The sequence below is a fragment of the Lactuca sativa genome, chromosome 4 (assembly GCF_002870075.4).
Source record: "Lactuca sativa cultivar Salinas chromosome 4, Lsat_Salinas_v11, whole genome shotgun sequence".
Classification (NCBI taxonomy): Eukaryota; Viridiplantae; Streptophyta; class Magnoliopsida; order Asterales; family Asteraceae; genus Lactuca; species Lactuca sativa.
In genome coordinates, this window is record NC_056626.2 from 166,387,151 (window position 1) to 166,401,060 (window position 13,910).

At 34.5% G+C, this 13,910-nt stretch overlaps 1 protein-coding gene across 1 annotated transcript; it reads left to right on the forward strand.

Annotated features, from left to right (window-relative positions):
• Positions 1–887: 887 nt before the first annotated feature.
• On the forward strand, positions 888–2,966 carry LOC111908382 (sterol 3-beta-glucosyltransferase UGT80A2). The gene is made up of 10 exons (XM_023904216.2): positions 888–1,142; positions 1,227–1,277; positions 1,320–1,370; positions 1,452–1,629; positions 1,705–1,835; positions 1,949–2,051; positions 2,215–2,291; positions 2,410–2,457; positions 2,547–2,696; positions 2,907–2,966. The coding sequence occupies exons 1-10, from the start codon at positions 888–890 to the stop codon at positions 2,964–2,966; spliced, it is 1,104 nt and encodes a 367-aa protein (XP_023759984.2).
• The last annotated feature ends 10,944 nt before the right edge of the window (positions 2,967–13,910 follow it).

The window sequence follows — 13,910 nt, forward strand, 5'->3', positions numbered from 1 at the left end:
TGTGCGTCCTAAATGTGTCGCTTTATATTTTTTTTGCCTAAACGTGCGTTTTTAAAGGGGGAAAACGAAATCGTCTGAAATTCTAAAATTTTGAAGAACCCCACTTCTACCCTCTCTCCTCAGTATCTCCCTTTTCATTCACTCCTTTCTTCTCTCTGTAAACCGTAAGCCATCACCACTGCCACCGCCATTGAACCTTAAAAACTCAATCCACACTAATCCTACAATAGAACCCTAATAATCCTTTTGAATCAGCACATCCTTTTTAATCGGCTCTTCTTCCTTTACCTCTGCACTCTCTCTCTCTCTCTCTCTCTCTCTCTCTCTCTCTCTCTTTCTCTGTGTGTGTGTGTGTGTGCAAGCCCTAAGCTGCCACCACCAACATCGAACCCGATAAGCTTTAAGAGTTTGGAGTGCATCTAGAAACCTAAGCACACACTTCCGCTATCTCAAGATATCGGTTCAAGATCGGAACGCCATGTCGTAGTCCACGATGCCATCATCGTCTCCACAAACCGCCGTCAATTGCTGAGAAAACGAATACGACTGGGTCTGGAATGAAATCTAAGCCGAAGCTCGCCAAAAACCTAAGCACGCACTTTTGCCTTCTCCTCCAACCCATCTCTCCTCTCCGCCACCGTCGCTGACCTACGCGCCGCCTGTCAAGGAGACCCATCTGATCCTACTCCTTCTTGGTTCACTCCCAAAAGGTACATTCTTCATGTACCTTCTCTCACAAAAAAATGTTTCTTCTTTCTGTCTTCAGTTTGACGTCCCTGCAACTTCAAGGCTTCAATCAGATTTCATTATTGTCCTTATATAACGATTTCTTGTTTTTGTTTCTTCTACATTCTACCCTAGCTCCAGAGTAACTTGTTTGGTGTGGAATGGACAGTGTAATGCTATATTGGGATGATATGCTTCTAATGGTGGGCCCATATGGAGATCCAGTTTGCTATCTTGATGATGGACCCATTATCCTTATCCTAGAGTGTGATGGTGCTAGGATATTGTCTAACTTAAACATGGAGTTTCTTCAACGGGCTCCAGCTTCAATTGAATCTATCTTCAATATTGGGAGCACAGAACCAACAACTTTATTGTATGATGCGTTGGATCATTTTGACAGGAGAAATGCAAAGGTAGGGTGTCACTTTGATCTTTAAATTAGACTTTACATTTCTTTCTTTCCTTATAACTTCCAATATCAATTTATTCCATTCCAGGTTGATGAAAATTTGAGGCTGATAAAAACATCGTTGCATGAGGCTGTTAAAGTCTTTAGATGCTGCAAGACTTGAGTTTGATCATTTTGACAGGAGGAATTTCCTCATCCTCTATCCCGTGTCAAGCAACCAGCTGGATATAGAGTAAGTTTAATCATTAATATTAGTAGTTCTTTTTGTTTCTATTACATAATTAACTTTTGTATTTTACATGTGTTGTTGCAGTTGTCATATCAGATAGTTGACTCTTTAATCTGGCTTGGAATTCGAGACATAATAAATGATGTTAGGAAGAAAAAGTTGAAGCTGGGACCTGTCACGTATTTAAATGGTTCTCAAGGCTCTGAGACTGATATTCCACATGGATACATATGGAGTCCTCATCTTGTTCCTAAACCAAAAGGTAAATTTTCCCTATATTAACTATTTATAAGACTTTATTATATGATATGGATTAATCAAATCATAATATTCACATATTGGGGACCTAAAATTGATGTGGTTCGATTTTGTTTCCTTGATCTCGCATCAAACTACAAACCCCCTGAAGAACTTGTACGTTGGTTTGATGCTGGCCCAAAGCCTATCTATATTGGGTTTGGTAGCCTTGTGAGTTTTCTTTATCCATATCATCAATTCTTTTATGCTTTTTATAATTTATATTATATATAAAAAAATTAATCTAAATATAAATTCCCACAATTTTATTTATCCATTGTCAGCCAGTTCAAGAGCCTGAGAAAATGACACAGGCAATCGTTACAGCCCTAGAAATGACTGGACAAAGGGGCATCATCAACAAAGGATGGGGTGGTCTTGGTATCTGTAAGTAATAAGTATATATATATATATATATATATATATATATATATATATATATATATATATATATTATCTTTTATATCACAAGTTTATTTTTCCCATTTTACCCTTTTGTTGCTTATGGAAGAAATCAAAACTGATGTAGATAAAGTTTTTGGCTCTTCAGTAACAGAGCCAAAGGATTTTGTATACTCGTTGGACAACATCCCCCATGACTGGCTTTTCTTGCAATGTGCATCTATGGTGAGTCATTGTTGCTGCTTTATTTTTCGCCCATAGTAGCAACTTAGTTACATTTTTGTTACACATAATAGCAATGTACTTACATTTTTCATTTTTATTTTTTATTTTGTAATTATAGGTACACTACGGGGGTGCTGGAACTACAACTGTTGGACTAAATGCAACGGTAATTTTCCTTAACAACTTGTTATTTTATTTTTAGGAATCTGATATTATATGTTGACTTTTTATCCGATATTATATGTTGACTTTTAGTGCCCAACTACAATTGTACCTTTCTTTGGTGACCAACCATTTTGGGGAGAACGAGTTCATAGCAGAGGCGTAGGGCCGCCACACATACCAGTCGATCAGTTTAACCTCACCAAGTTGGTTGATGCAATTAAATTCATGCTAGATCCCAAGGTAACCAACTCCCCTACTTTTTATTTGCTAAATGCAAGAAACAACAATTTCCTTTTTTTTTCTATTATAGCATTGTACCTTGAAAACTCAGCCCAGTTATATTTATAGCAATGAAGATTACTTTGTAATATTTGGAATACATTGCTGTAACTATGTAAAATCTAGAAAGTTGTATTTTTTTTTTAATATTAATTTGTGGAAGTGTTGCAGGTGAAGGAGCGAGCAGTGGAACTTGCAAAGGTGATGGAGAACGACAAAATGTTTACCTAACATATACATATCTTAATCACTCCTACTACTGTGTTGTGATTTGAGTTTATTTAGATCTTGAAAGGTCAAAAAAAATTATCACTCGTAGTAAATGAATAACACGTCTAATCTAGTTATCGTTAATCCTTTTTGGATCTCAAAGTGATATGCTGAAATACTGAGATTACTACTACTGGATGTAGCTTTAGTAATTGAACTCATTGTAATTTATTGTCCTATATATACAACATGCTGCCCTTGTGCTTAATGCTTCATGTCGCTTCCGATACACATTGGACTTGAGAAAGAATGAAGAGCAGGAAAAAAGGAGAAGGATGATCAGGTCACATGCTCAACTCATAAGGGTAATTTTGTCCATAAATTTGTATATATAGCTTCCCAATCCCAAGTTTGGTTATATATTAGTTAACATCTGATCACCTTTTGTTATGCTGCATTGCTATTCAAATTGGCTGGAGAACATGCAGTTGGTATTTGGTCCCCCACGTTCCCTTATGATATAAATATAATCTTTTCTTATGTTGAGCTAGCTACATTCTACATATAATTAATTTCCTTCTATTTCCACTTCATATATAAAGTGCTCGGGCCCACTGTGATTCCTGCATTTCCAAGTTGTGGTTATGGTATTTCACTCGAGCAACTTGTTTCCATGACCAGGGACCATAATCTAACTTCACTTCATCAATATGAAGGGGCAAGTTACTTAGCTTATCAAACATATTTTTCCTTCACTATCAAAACTCAAAACCTCTTTATATATACATCTATACCTATATATATTTTCAAGTGCAACGGTTATCTGAGATGTTGAAAACCAATCTGGACAGAGGAGTACAAAGACATGAAGATGAATTAAGAAACAAGGGAAATGCCTTTGGATCTAACACTTATCCTGTGAAAAAAGGAAGAAGCTTCTTTGTATGTCATATCTCTACAACAAAAATTTCTTCTTTGCTTTTATTTACAACTGTAGCTAACCATGGGTATTTTAATGAGTAACAAGTGATTATAGATAGTCCCTACAGTTTCAGAATCTAAATGAGGAAAAGAGAAATATTACAGATAGATGTTTGTGTGTTATTTTAATTAGTAAGATATTATTTTTATTATTATTCTACCTTTAGTTGTGTCTTCTTAACATATGCAAATTGCAGAAATTATTGATCCACAGTAAGTCCATGGACTGATTGTTATGCTTATAATGTGTTTTTGGGTTGTCCTGTAGGTAGCATCTCATCTTCTGATTAATTTGGTGTATTACTTTGGTAGGTTGATCTTGCTACATGACCAATAATGATCTATAGGGTCTGCTTGATGGATTGAAGATTGCAGTTAACCTATATGGCCAATAATGAACTAGTTCAACTATTATTTGTTGATGACTTTCATCTCTTTCACATTTTATGTATTACATTTGTCTACTATTGGAATGATTATTTGTATGACATTAACTTTTGTATATGAAATTTTATTTTCTATTATGAAACATTAAATACAAATTTAATTTGAAAATAAGTAAATCTATAAATAATACTTTTTTAAACATTTAAAAATATGATATGCAAAAATGTGTGTTATCTTCATTTATGACATGGCCTTTCTTGACAGGGGCTTTCTTGATACGCATTGCGTGTCATTAACACCCGCGTCGTAAGGTTACGACACGCGAATGCGTGTCGTCTTCCTTTATGACCGGGTCTTCCTTGATACGCATTGTGTGTCGTAAATGCCCTTCGTAATTGCACGTCGTCTCTCTTTATGACAGGGCCTTCCTTGACGCGCATTTGCGCGTCGTCTGAGCCTTTTATGACGCGCAATGAGCGTCGTAAAAGGCTGTTTTTCTAGTAGTGGATATTGATGTTTTCACTTTGATGTAATCATATGTAAAAGGGCTGTTAGGTAATTTATCATCAAAAAGATCATTTGTTACCTTAAATCCACAGATAACAAGTAGAGATTCATCCAGCAACTGCCACAGATGAGATAATAGTAGTTTTTTAAATATGTAATGTGAAAAAAACCAACTGTGAAAATAAGAAATGGATCTCACCTTGATTGCATTGGTTATAACTTCTGTCCTAATCGCCAATACAGCATGTCCAAAATTTCTAGTTGGTGCCTGATGATCTATCACGTATCCATTAGAATCAGCTTGATATAAACGAGGCACAAATGTCTGGTTACAAAAGTTCCTATTATTCTATTACAATGATGAACGATTTAAGGATTTGTTGATTCAAAGAGAAAACTACAGGAATATGATTTTGAATTCGAGATACAGATGCACTTTTCCTTTGAACATGAATTTCCCAAAGATTGAAGATGTGTACCGTAAAGTCGACTCAAATTGTGCCTTGTATGAAGATTTCACAACAACGGAAAATCAGGGGAAGAGCTTATGTGTTTAAAACAAGGTTATTTTCGACGGTTTCTGGTCACTAGCAGGTCCGATTTCCCGTTACCGGTGAAAGATATTTTCGATTTATCCAAAACGCTTCTGGAAGCATGGATGTTTGTAGGTATCCTGAACGGAGAGAGCAAGAGAGAGAGAGAGAGAGAGAGAGAAAGAGATAGAGAGAGAGAGTGTGTGTGTGTGTGTGTATGTGAGAGACAGAGAGTGAGAGACGAATGGAAGAGGCGGTGGTGTGGAGGTTCCGACGTCTGCCATATTTTCCGGTAGCTATTCGTGATAGAGAGAAACTGAGAAGAATGGATGGGGTGTAGTAGTAGGGGTGGGGTAGTGGGGAGGGATGGGTTTTTTTACAAAACAAACGAGCACGTTTTTTTTGTATTCATAGCTAAAAAAAATGTTCTCAATCTTAAAAATGTTCTCATTTGAACATAACTATCTCTCTCTCTCTCTCTCTCTCTCTCTATATATATATATATATATATATATATATATATATATATATATATATATATATATATATATATATATATATATATATATATATATATATATATATATATATATATATATGGCCGAAATCACTCTCCCCATTTCCCATTTATATTTTCAAATTTCCTTCACTTTTCTCTCAAGAAAGAGTCCCCTATATCTTCAAATCTTCATACGCCTTTCCAAGAATCAAGATCAAAACCTTCCCAAGAGACTATTCTTCAATATAGTTCTTAAGAATCTTTGTAAGTTTCCTTGTTTAATCTAGTTTTTTATAACACTTTCATGTTAGTGCAACTAATTTACACACAATATAATGTGTTAAATACTCATAGGATACGATCACCTTCACATATTCTAACTTGAAGATCATCCCCGTCACTTTGTTATCCAGCTAAGAACACACTCGATGTGAGTTCATACCCCTACAGTTTTCGAGATTTTTCTATGTTTTAGGGGGGGGGGGGGAGGAGGAATATAAGTAAAACACAAGAGAACTTGTGTAATAAATATGAAACGGTTAAATATGTTTTGCTACTTGTTATACAAAAATGCTAAATTTATGAAATAGCTTTACCTCCAAACTTGTGAGGTTTTACATAAAAGGTTTAGTGCAAATACGCTATGATTTTCTGACAAAGACACACACACACACACACACACACATATATATATATATATATATATATATAATGGTACATACAAAGGATTCATTATTTCAGCGAAAGAATTTTTATAAACTATAATAGGTATAGTTTATGGGCATTCACATTATTCTACCCTTTTGGGATAAAGGATTAATTATTTAAAAGTATAATTATTTTTACGTTATGTAAACACTATGGAAGGGTAATACATACATTTACAAGAAAAAGGGTTTTCTTTACACTAGACAAAAGCCAGTTAACACAATTTTGTGAGACATTTGACTTCACCGTCCCTGCCGTAGTACACACTAATGTAATACATTATAACTAGAGTCTCTTGTAGGGAGAGCGTGACATTTGTGTATGATGGGTTTAGAGCATTCTAACACTCCTATGGTCTGAATGCAACCCTATGTGCCTTGGATCTATGTTTTCACTATTATACATTTAAATATACAAAATTCCAAAGCGTCATCCTAACTAGCATATTATGGAGCAACTATACTACAAAAGTCTAGTTAGATGAAATACCTTTTGATGGAGCTTGAACTCTTAAACCTTTAAAAGATTAGCCCCAATAGTGTGGAAGCCTTAAATGGAATCACAAAACACCACCAACAAATAGAATAACTTGAGAAGAAGGTTACTTTGGTTCTCCTTGTTGAATCAGCCCTTGCCCTCACTATGTGTATCCACTAGTGCCAATTCATGAACCATGGAATCCTTTATATAGTGTGGCTCATTAGGGTTACACCATGTAAACCCTAATGTGTATGACTTTCCATTTCCTTCATGATCCATGGGTTTTAACCTGAATGGAGTATCCATAGGTTACCAAATGGGTTAAGCCCAACATGAAGGAAAATGGATCTCAAGCCCACTTATATAAGAATGAATGATTTACATAATCAATCCCCATGTATTTAATTAGTCTCTTTGGATCACAAAATTAATTCCAAATTAATTCTTGATCAGTACTAATTAAATAATATGATTTTGTATTAATATATTAGAAATTATAATATATTAATATACATCATAAATAACCTTTTCTCACTTGTCTATCCAATTGTTCTGATGTCATGCAACCCAAATGTACCATGCTACTCTCGGGTCGAGTACATACCAATAATAGTTATGGGCCTAGACATCTAATCCAACAGTCTCCCACTTAGAGAAGTCTAAAACTATTATTCAAGTATGACTCCAAGATCCCGACTAGCAATCTTAGCTCTTAAAGCCATTGTCGAACTCTGACCTAGTCAAATGACATGTCCATTAGACAAGGGATCATAAATTCATTCATTCTAGATATCATATGGGCTGAGACATGGATTATAATCATTCTCTCTGTCCATTTGTTGTTTCCCGATTTCCAATTTTGACAACTAACTAATTGAACAAATCAAATCAGTACAGGCTTGGCCAAGCACCTAGGGCTGTCATCACTAAATCATTGAGGGCCCACAAATATCGCTTTTATCCCTCCAAGGGTAAAAGGAATGGATAAACTTCGACCCAAATGATTTCTTGTACTTACTCATCAAATCACACACAACAATATGTTTTATAACAACCAAGTTACTGGTTGCGTTTACATATGTCAATGTGCAACCAACTCGCAACTACAACTCACACGTCTCCGTTTGAAGAATATAAGATATTATTGTCTCATGATCACTCGTGATAAAATCCATGAAGTGATTTAAATGAGCGTGGGTTGAATCCGATACTAGAATCTCATTCCAGGAGCACTCATGAACACTACAACCACTTTGTCCCAGAAAAACTACAGACCCATTCATGACAGTCTTTCCTCAATACCTACTTCCAAAGTATGATCGACTGTGGACAGTTTAAATAACTTATTTATTCGGTAATTCAAAACATGCAAAGTGAAACAAAAGAATAATCGAATCCAATATGGTCTCAGAACTTATGAATATAAATAAAACACCTTTTATTTAAACATCATATTGGTTACACATTATTAATTGCATGATGTTTCAAATAATCAACTTAGTACTCGAACTGAAACAATAGTCATTCCATGCTCCAAGCATGCACACTATGTTTTTCCAAATTCTTGTCATTTATTGTAAATGTAAGAATACCAAATTCTTGTCATTTACTGTAAGCAGTTAGATTTTAAATTCATATGCATTGGTCATCTTGTAATGACTATGCACAAAAGTCATAAAGATTTGGCAACAGACATTACATAGTATTCCAATGGAGATTAATTCCATGGAATCAAAGTCTCACATTTAAAGTACATTCCTTTGAACATCCTTCTTGCATTAAGTTTTTCTAATCATACACAGATTTTAAAGAATAACTTCCTCCTATGGAACCATTTCCATATTCCCATTTTGACTCTTACTTCTGAAGAAGAGTTGCCTTTTTTCAGAATATGTCAATATGGTCCTTCTCCAAAATTTTACACCATACTTCCAACTGTCCATGAGAAATCAATCTTAGGTAAACCTCAGATTGTCCTCGAAAATTGTTTAATAATTTTAGTCATATCCGGCTCTCTTCCTTTTTCCCTCTTAATGCCCTAGGTATTTGGAAAATTTAGAACGGATAAGTATTATAGCACATGCAATCGATCCTACATCTGAAGCATACAAGACACGATTCATGATGTCTCACATAATAAAGACATGATACTTGACCAGTCTTTTGCTGCAATATTTCTTATAATTTGTCATGTTCTCATAATTTGAATTATAAAAAGGGATGTCATAATCATAATTGAATTTTAAAACACAAATAATGTAATCATGAATAAATTTGATTAAGATCACACAATCTAAGCTTTTAGATTTGAAATGAAGTATAATTTCGTCTTCCTTAATTATAGCAAAACAACTTTTTCAACTCCTGCAACTTCACGAATTGAAACTTTTGTTTTCTATAATCAACATTGCTAACTTGCAATATTTACCATAATTAATTATGCTCCTACTAGCATAAGCATAACACTTATGCTCCCACTAGCACTTACACGTAATCAGAAATCAGTTGGACTTCTAGAAATCGATGCTACATTGACTTTCATTACAGAAGTTCAGATTTCTAGTACAAGATGCTTCGATAAAACTTTATCTAAGCTTCTCAAAATCATACACCTTACTTTAGATAGCTCACATGTGTGTCTAAACAATTATGAAGAGGGATGTCGTAATCATAATGTTTAGACCTTTTTCCATTCTCACAGTTCAAACCATGAAGAGGGATGTCGTAATCATGATCGAATTTGAGAATGAAAACATCACAATTGCTATCTCTTTAAAATCTTCTTAGTGAAAGCATTTCCTCACCATCATTTTCACGAATCAAAGAGAAACCTTATGACACTTCGATTTTAAGGTGTATGTGTTCCTATCCATGTGAATTTGTCAAAACCATAATCACAAGACAAGGCTAGTGACATATTCAAACTCATATGGAACTGAACTTGTTCAATCTTAATTTCTTGCCACCTGGCAGCACAAAGGCCTACCATTGCTTCCAATTTGTTATGCACACAATTGAGAACTCATAGAACTCATACATAGTTAATTTTACCGGAATAGGGACAAAAACAAGAATTATGTCAGCACGATAGGTTACAAACCTCAAGTCATGTGCTAGTGATAAACTACAAGTTTTATTCTTTATTAGTTCTTGAAACTCTTTTAGGATCTTTAAGACTCCCACTGACATCTTGACATATAAGTTTCTCTTTGTCAAATACCATTACTTGTTAACAAATATTCAAGAGTTACTGTGGATTCTTATCAAGACAAACACTTCACAAAATTGGCCTTAGCGGGTCTTTATTTTATCCAAAAATATCACAACTTTCCAATTTCAAATGTACAAGAGTAGAAACATTTTACTCCTACATTTGACAAGTGTTATAAACCTTCTTTAACATATGTCACTCAAGTTACAATCTTTGAGTATGGCTCTAAGAATTGTTTTGGAACAAAGTATGACTCATCTTCTTGATTTTAACCAGTTCAACAATTCATGACTCCTCTTCTTCGCCATAAGAATGCACTAAGATATCCTTAGAGGATCAATTGTGATATCGTTTCATAATCATTAAGATGATCATAAAACATGATACTAAAGTACTCTCCCATCTTTTCATATTTGAGAAACTTTTATCTTTCTGCCTAATTTGATTCTTCTCATTTGTTCTGCCATACATTGAAACTTTTCCAATGTTTAAGAATTATACTTAAACTTGTAAGTATAACCATATTTACTAAACTTTAGTAAATCATGACAAATAGTCTTATCGATCTTTGTGGTGGACTTGACCGGTGCACAAGAACGTGTACTCGATCCCTTAGTCCTTTAGTTGAATCACATATACATGTGAACAAGGAATTAGTCTTAATTTTCCAAAGATGAAAATTGTCATTCATCATACAATACTACTTGCATGATTCCAAGTTTTTGTCCAATTGAAACTTGGTTGATGAGAGTCTTTCCTTATTTGGTAAATTTAGACACTACCACAAATGGAAGAATCAAATTCATATTTCCAACATTGGTAGAAACATACAAACATCAATTTTTCATAAATGCCATTGCAAGGAGATATAAAAAAACAAGATTTTATTTATTTATAAAATGTGGAAAAACTTTTCCTTATAATGCAATTACAAGTGAAAAACTATGCTATTACATATTTCCTAGCAATCTATCATAACTCCAAAGCAGTAGCTCAAAAATCCGATCTTCGAACCATGAGATTGAAATCCATCGTCGCGATTAGATTCAACATACTCTTCTTTTAAGCTTCCTTCCCTTTGCTTGATCCTGCCAAACATCAGAATGCAACCTAGTCACATCATGTATTAAGAATCAACAATTTGAAACTTAATAGTGTTAGATAGTGTACTTACCTGAAGCAGAGTCAAACATTTTGTCTCTACTTTCTTTCAAATCTTTCAGGTAGTCAGGGCAGCATCACTTCCAATGTCTCTTCTCTTGACAGTAAAAATATACAAACTCTTTGGGAATGGTACACGGGACTATCACAGACTTAGCCTTTCTCTCTATCATTTGGTAAACCGGATTGACCAGCCAATCCCTTTCCATTGGGAAGGAAAAACTTTTCTGGACTTCCAATGTTACCATTTTCAATGTCCATGGAAGTTTGAGAAGTAGATCTTCCACCCAAATTTACTTTTCCAGTGCGCCAAAACATTGTTGATTCCGCAGCAACAACCAAATAGGTAAGATCAATAAGGGTCTTGTCGTGGTCTGTCACATAGTAGTCTGTAATGAACTCACTATATTACTTAGGAAGTGATTGAAGAACCAAGTCAAGAACCAACTTCCTTTAGACTTCGACACCCAACACTCTCAGTCTGTCGATATGTGACTTCATCTCCAAGACATGGGTAGACATATACCTTCCATCTTCATGTTTAATTGCAAGTTGGTTTGAGTGACCTTGAGTTTTTCAAGTCTTCAGCTTGTGGTTCAGGGAGAATAATTGGAGGAGGTGGAGGAAGAGAAGTATGATTTCCAGGATCCAACCACGGGACATCATCTTCATTAGGAAAGCTTTTTCCAAGGAATTTGGGAAGACCATAGTTTTTTGAACTAGACATCTACAATGGGAGAAATTCAAGTTAGTTGATTTAAGTCCTTAATATAACACCCTATATGAGGTATTAAGGGTAGGACCCAACACAATATTTTATAACCTGGAAGAGGGATGCTGTAATCCAAGCTATAATATATTTTAAGGAATTAGGTATTAGGTTTGAATTGGATTGAAACTCCTAGATCTTTTGAGATTCATTGAACTTTTCAATGACATGTATAAATCTCGGTTGTGCCTTCTCAAGTTTGTGATTGGGATGTTGAGGATCACAAACAAGGTGTGAATAACCATGCAAATTAACTTGGTACCCTTAACTTTATCACCTAATCGATGTGTCGGTTAGCCACATGCACTCTACCAATCTATGATAAACATTAAGTTACCCTTTTCCACTCTTACTAGTCCATGTTAGTGTGCCGGTTAACCACGCACGCTCCACCAACGACTTGGTAACGTACAAAGTGTAATTTCATGCGTTAGCACCATAAAGTAACTAAGATTGGGAATTTATAAGTGTTTAGTTACTTTATATTTATCATTATACTTTTAATGAAGGGAGAATTAGAGTCCTATCCTACCCGTTCGGCTAACGACCCTCCACCAGTCAAGGAAGCGGTGGGTGAGAGTGGACACCCATTAAATTGTCATTTTATAGGCAGTAACCTTATACCCCCTTAGAGACCGGCTTCGTGAATGAGGCCCACTAACGATAAGATTGACTTTTACTTTTATACATACATACATATATATATATATATATATATATATATATATATATATATATATATATATATATATATATATATATATATATATACATATATTAAACCTGAAATATTATAATAGTATAAGGGTTGAACTTTAAACTATTTAAATTTATAGGGTATGGAACTAAAGTATTCAAAAGTGTAACTTTACAAATTCTAAAACTTGAGGGCATGTTTTGAACAATTCATAAAACTTTTGGAATCTATAACTTATGAGTTTAATATGGATTTTAATGGCAAGACTCTTGAAAATCCATAACTTGAGGAAAAGTTATGGATGTCATAAAACAATTTATGGGAAAAAAACTCTTCAAAAACATAACTCATGAATTTTAAAGACTAATTAACAAGAAAGACTTTTGGTTTTCCATAACTTAAGGACAAGTTATGGAATGCATTAAAGGCCATTTATATCATCTAATAAACAAGCAAACATGTCAAGAAAAACTATGATCTAGATTAAACTCATATGAACAAGACAATTTAAATCAAACAATTTTCATGTAATTAGCCTAACCATTAAACTAATACAAAACATGAAACTTTTGACAATTATCTTATGAATTGGATTAGAATGATCACTACCACATCAAAAACAGGTTTATAAGTTCAAAAACAGCTTAGGGTAATGATTCTAGTCCAATTCCAGCCTTAAAAGTTGAAAATCTACGCTCTAGACCTCCTACTCGTCGAGTGTATGAACAAACACGGCGATTTGGTCAGATTTTTCCTTGGACTCGACGAGTGGACTCGGCGACTCCACTGTTCAGAAAGCCAGTTTTTCGATTTTTTTCAGCAATTGCATCAAGTATAATTGAAAACCAAGCCTAGGCTTTGATACCACTGATAGGTTTAGAGCATTCTAACAGTCTTATGGTGTTCATGCAACCCTATGTGCCTTGGATCTATGCTTTCACTATTATACATGCAAATATACAAAATTCCAAAGCATCAACCTAACTAGCATATTATGGAGCAACTATACTACAAAAGTCTAGCTAGATGACA

Bases quoted from the DNA above. Each gene is read 5' to 3' on its own strand.
- LOC111908382 (XM_023904216.2), top strand. From the start codon at position 888: ATGGACAGTGTAATGCTATATTGGGATGATATGCTTCTAATGGTGGGC. The intron at 1,278-1,319 runs GTCTTTAGATGC...TCATTTTGACAG, and splicing joins CGTTGCATGAGGCTGTTAAA to GAGGAATTTCCTCATCCTCT. The intron at 1,630-1,704 runs GTAAATTTTCCC...TAATATTCACAT, and splicing joins TCTTGTTCCTAAACCAAAAG to ATTGGGGACCTAAAATTGAT.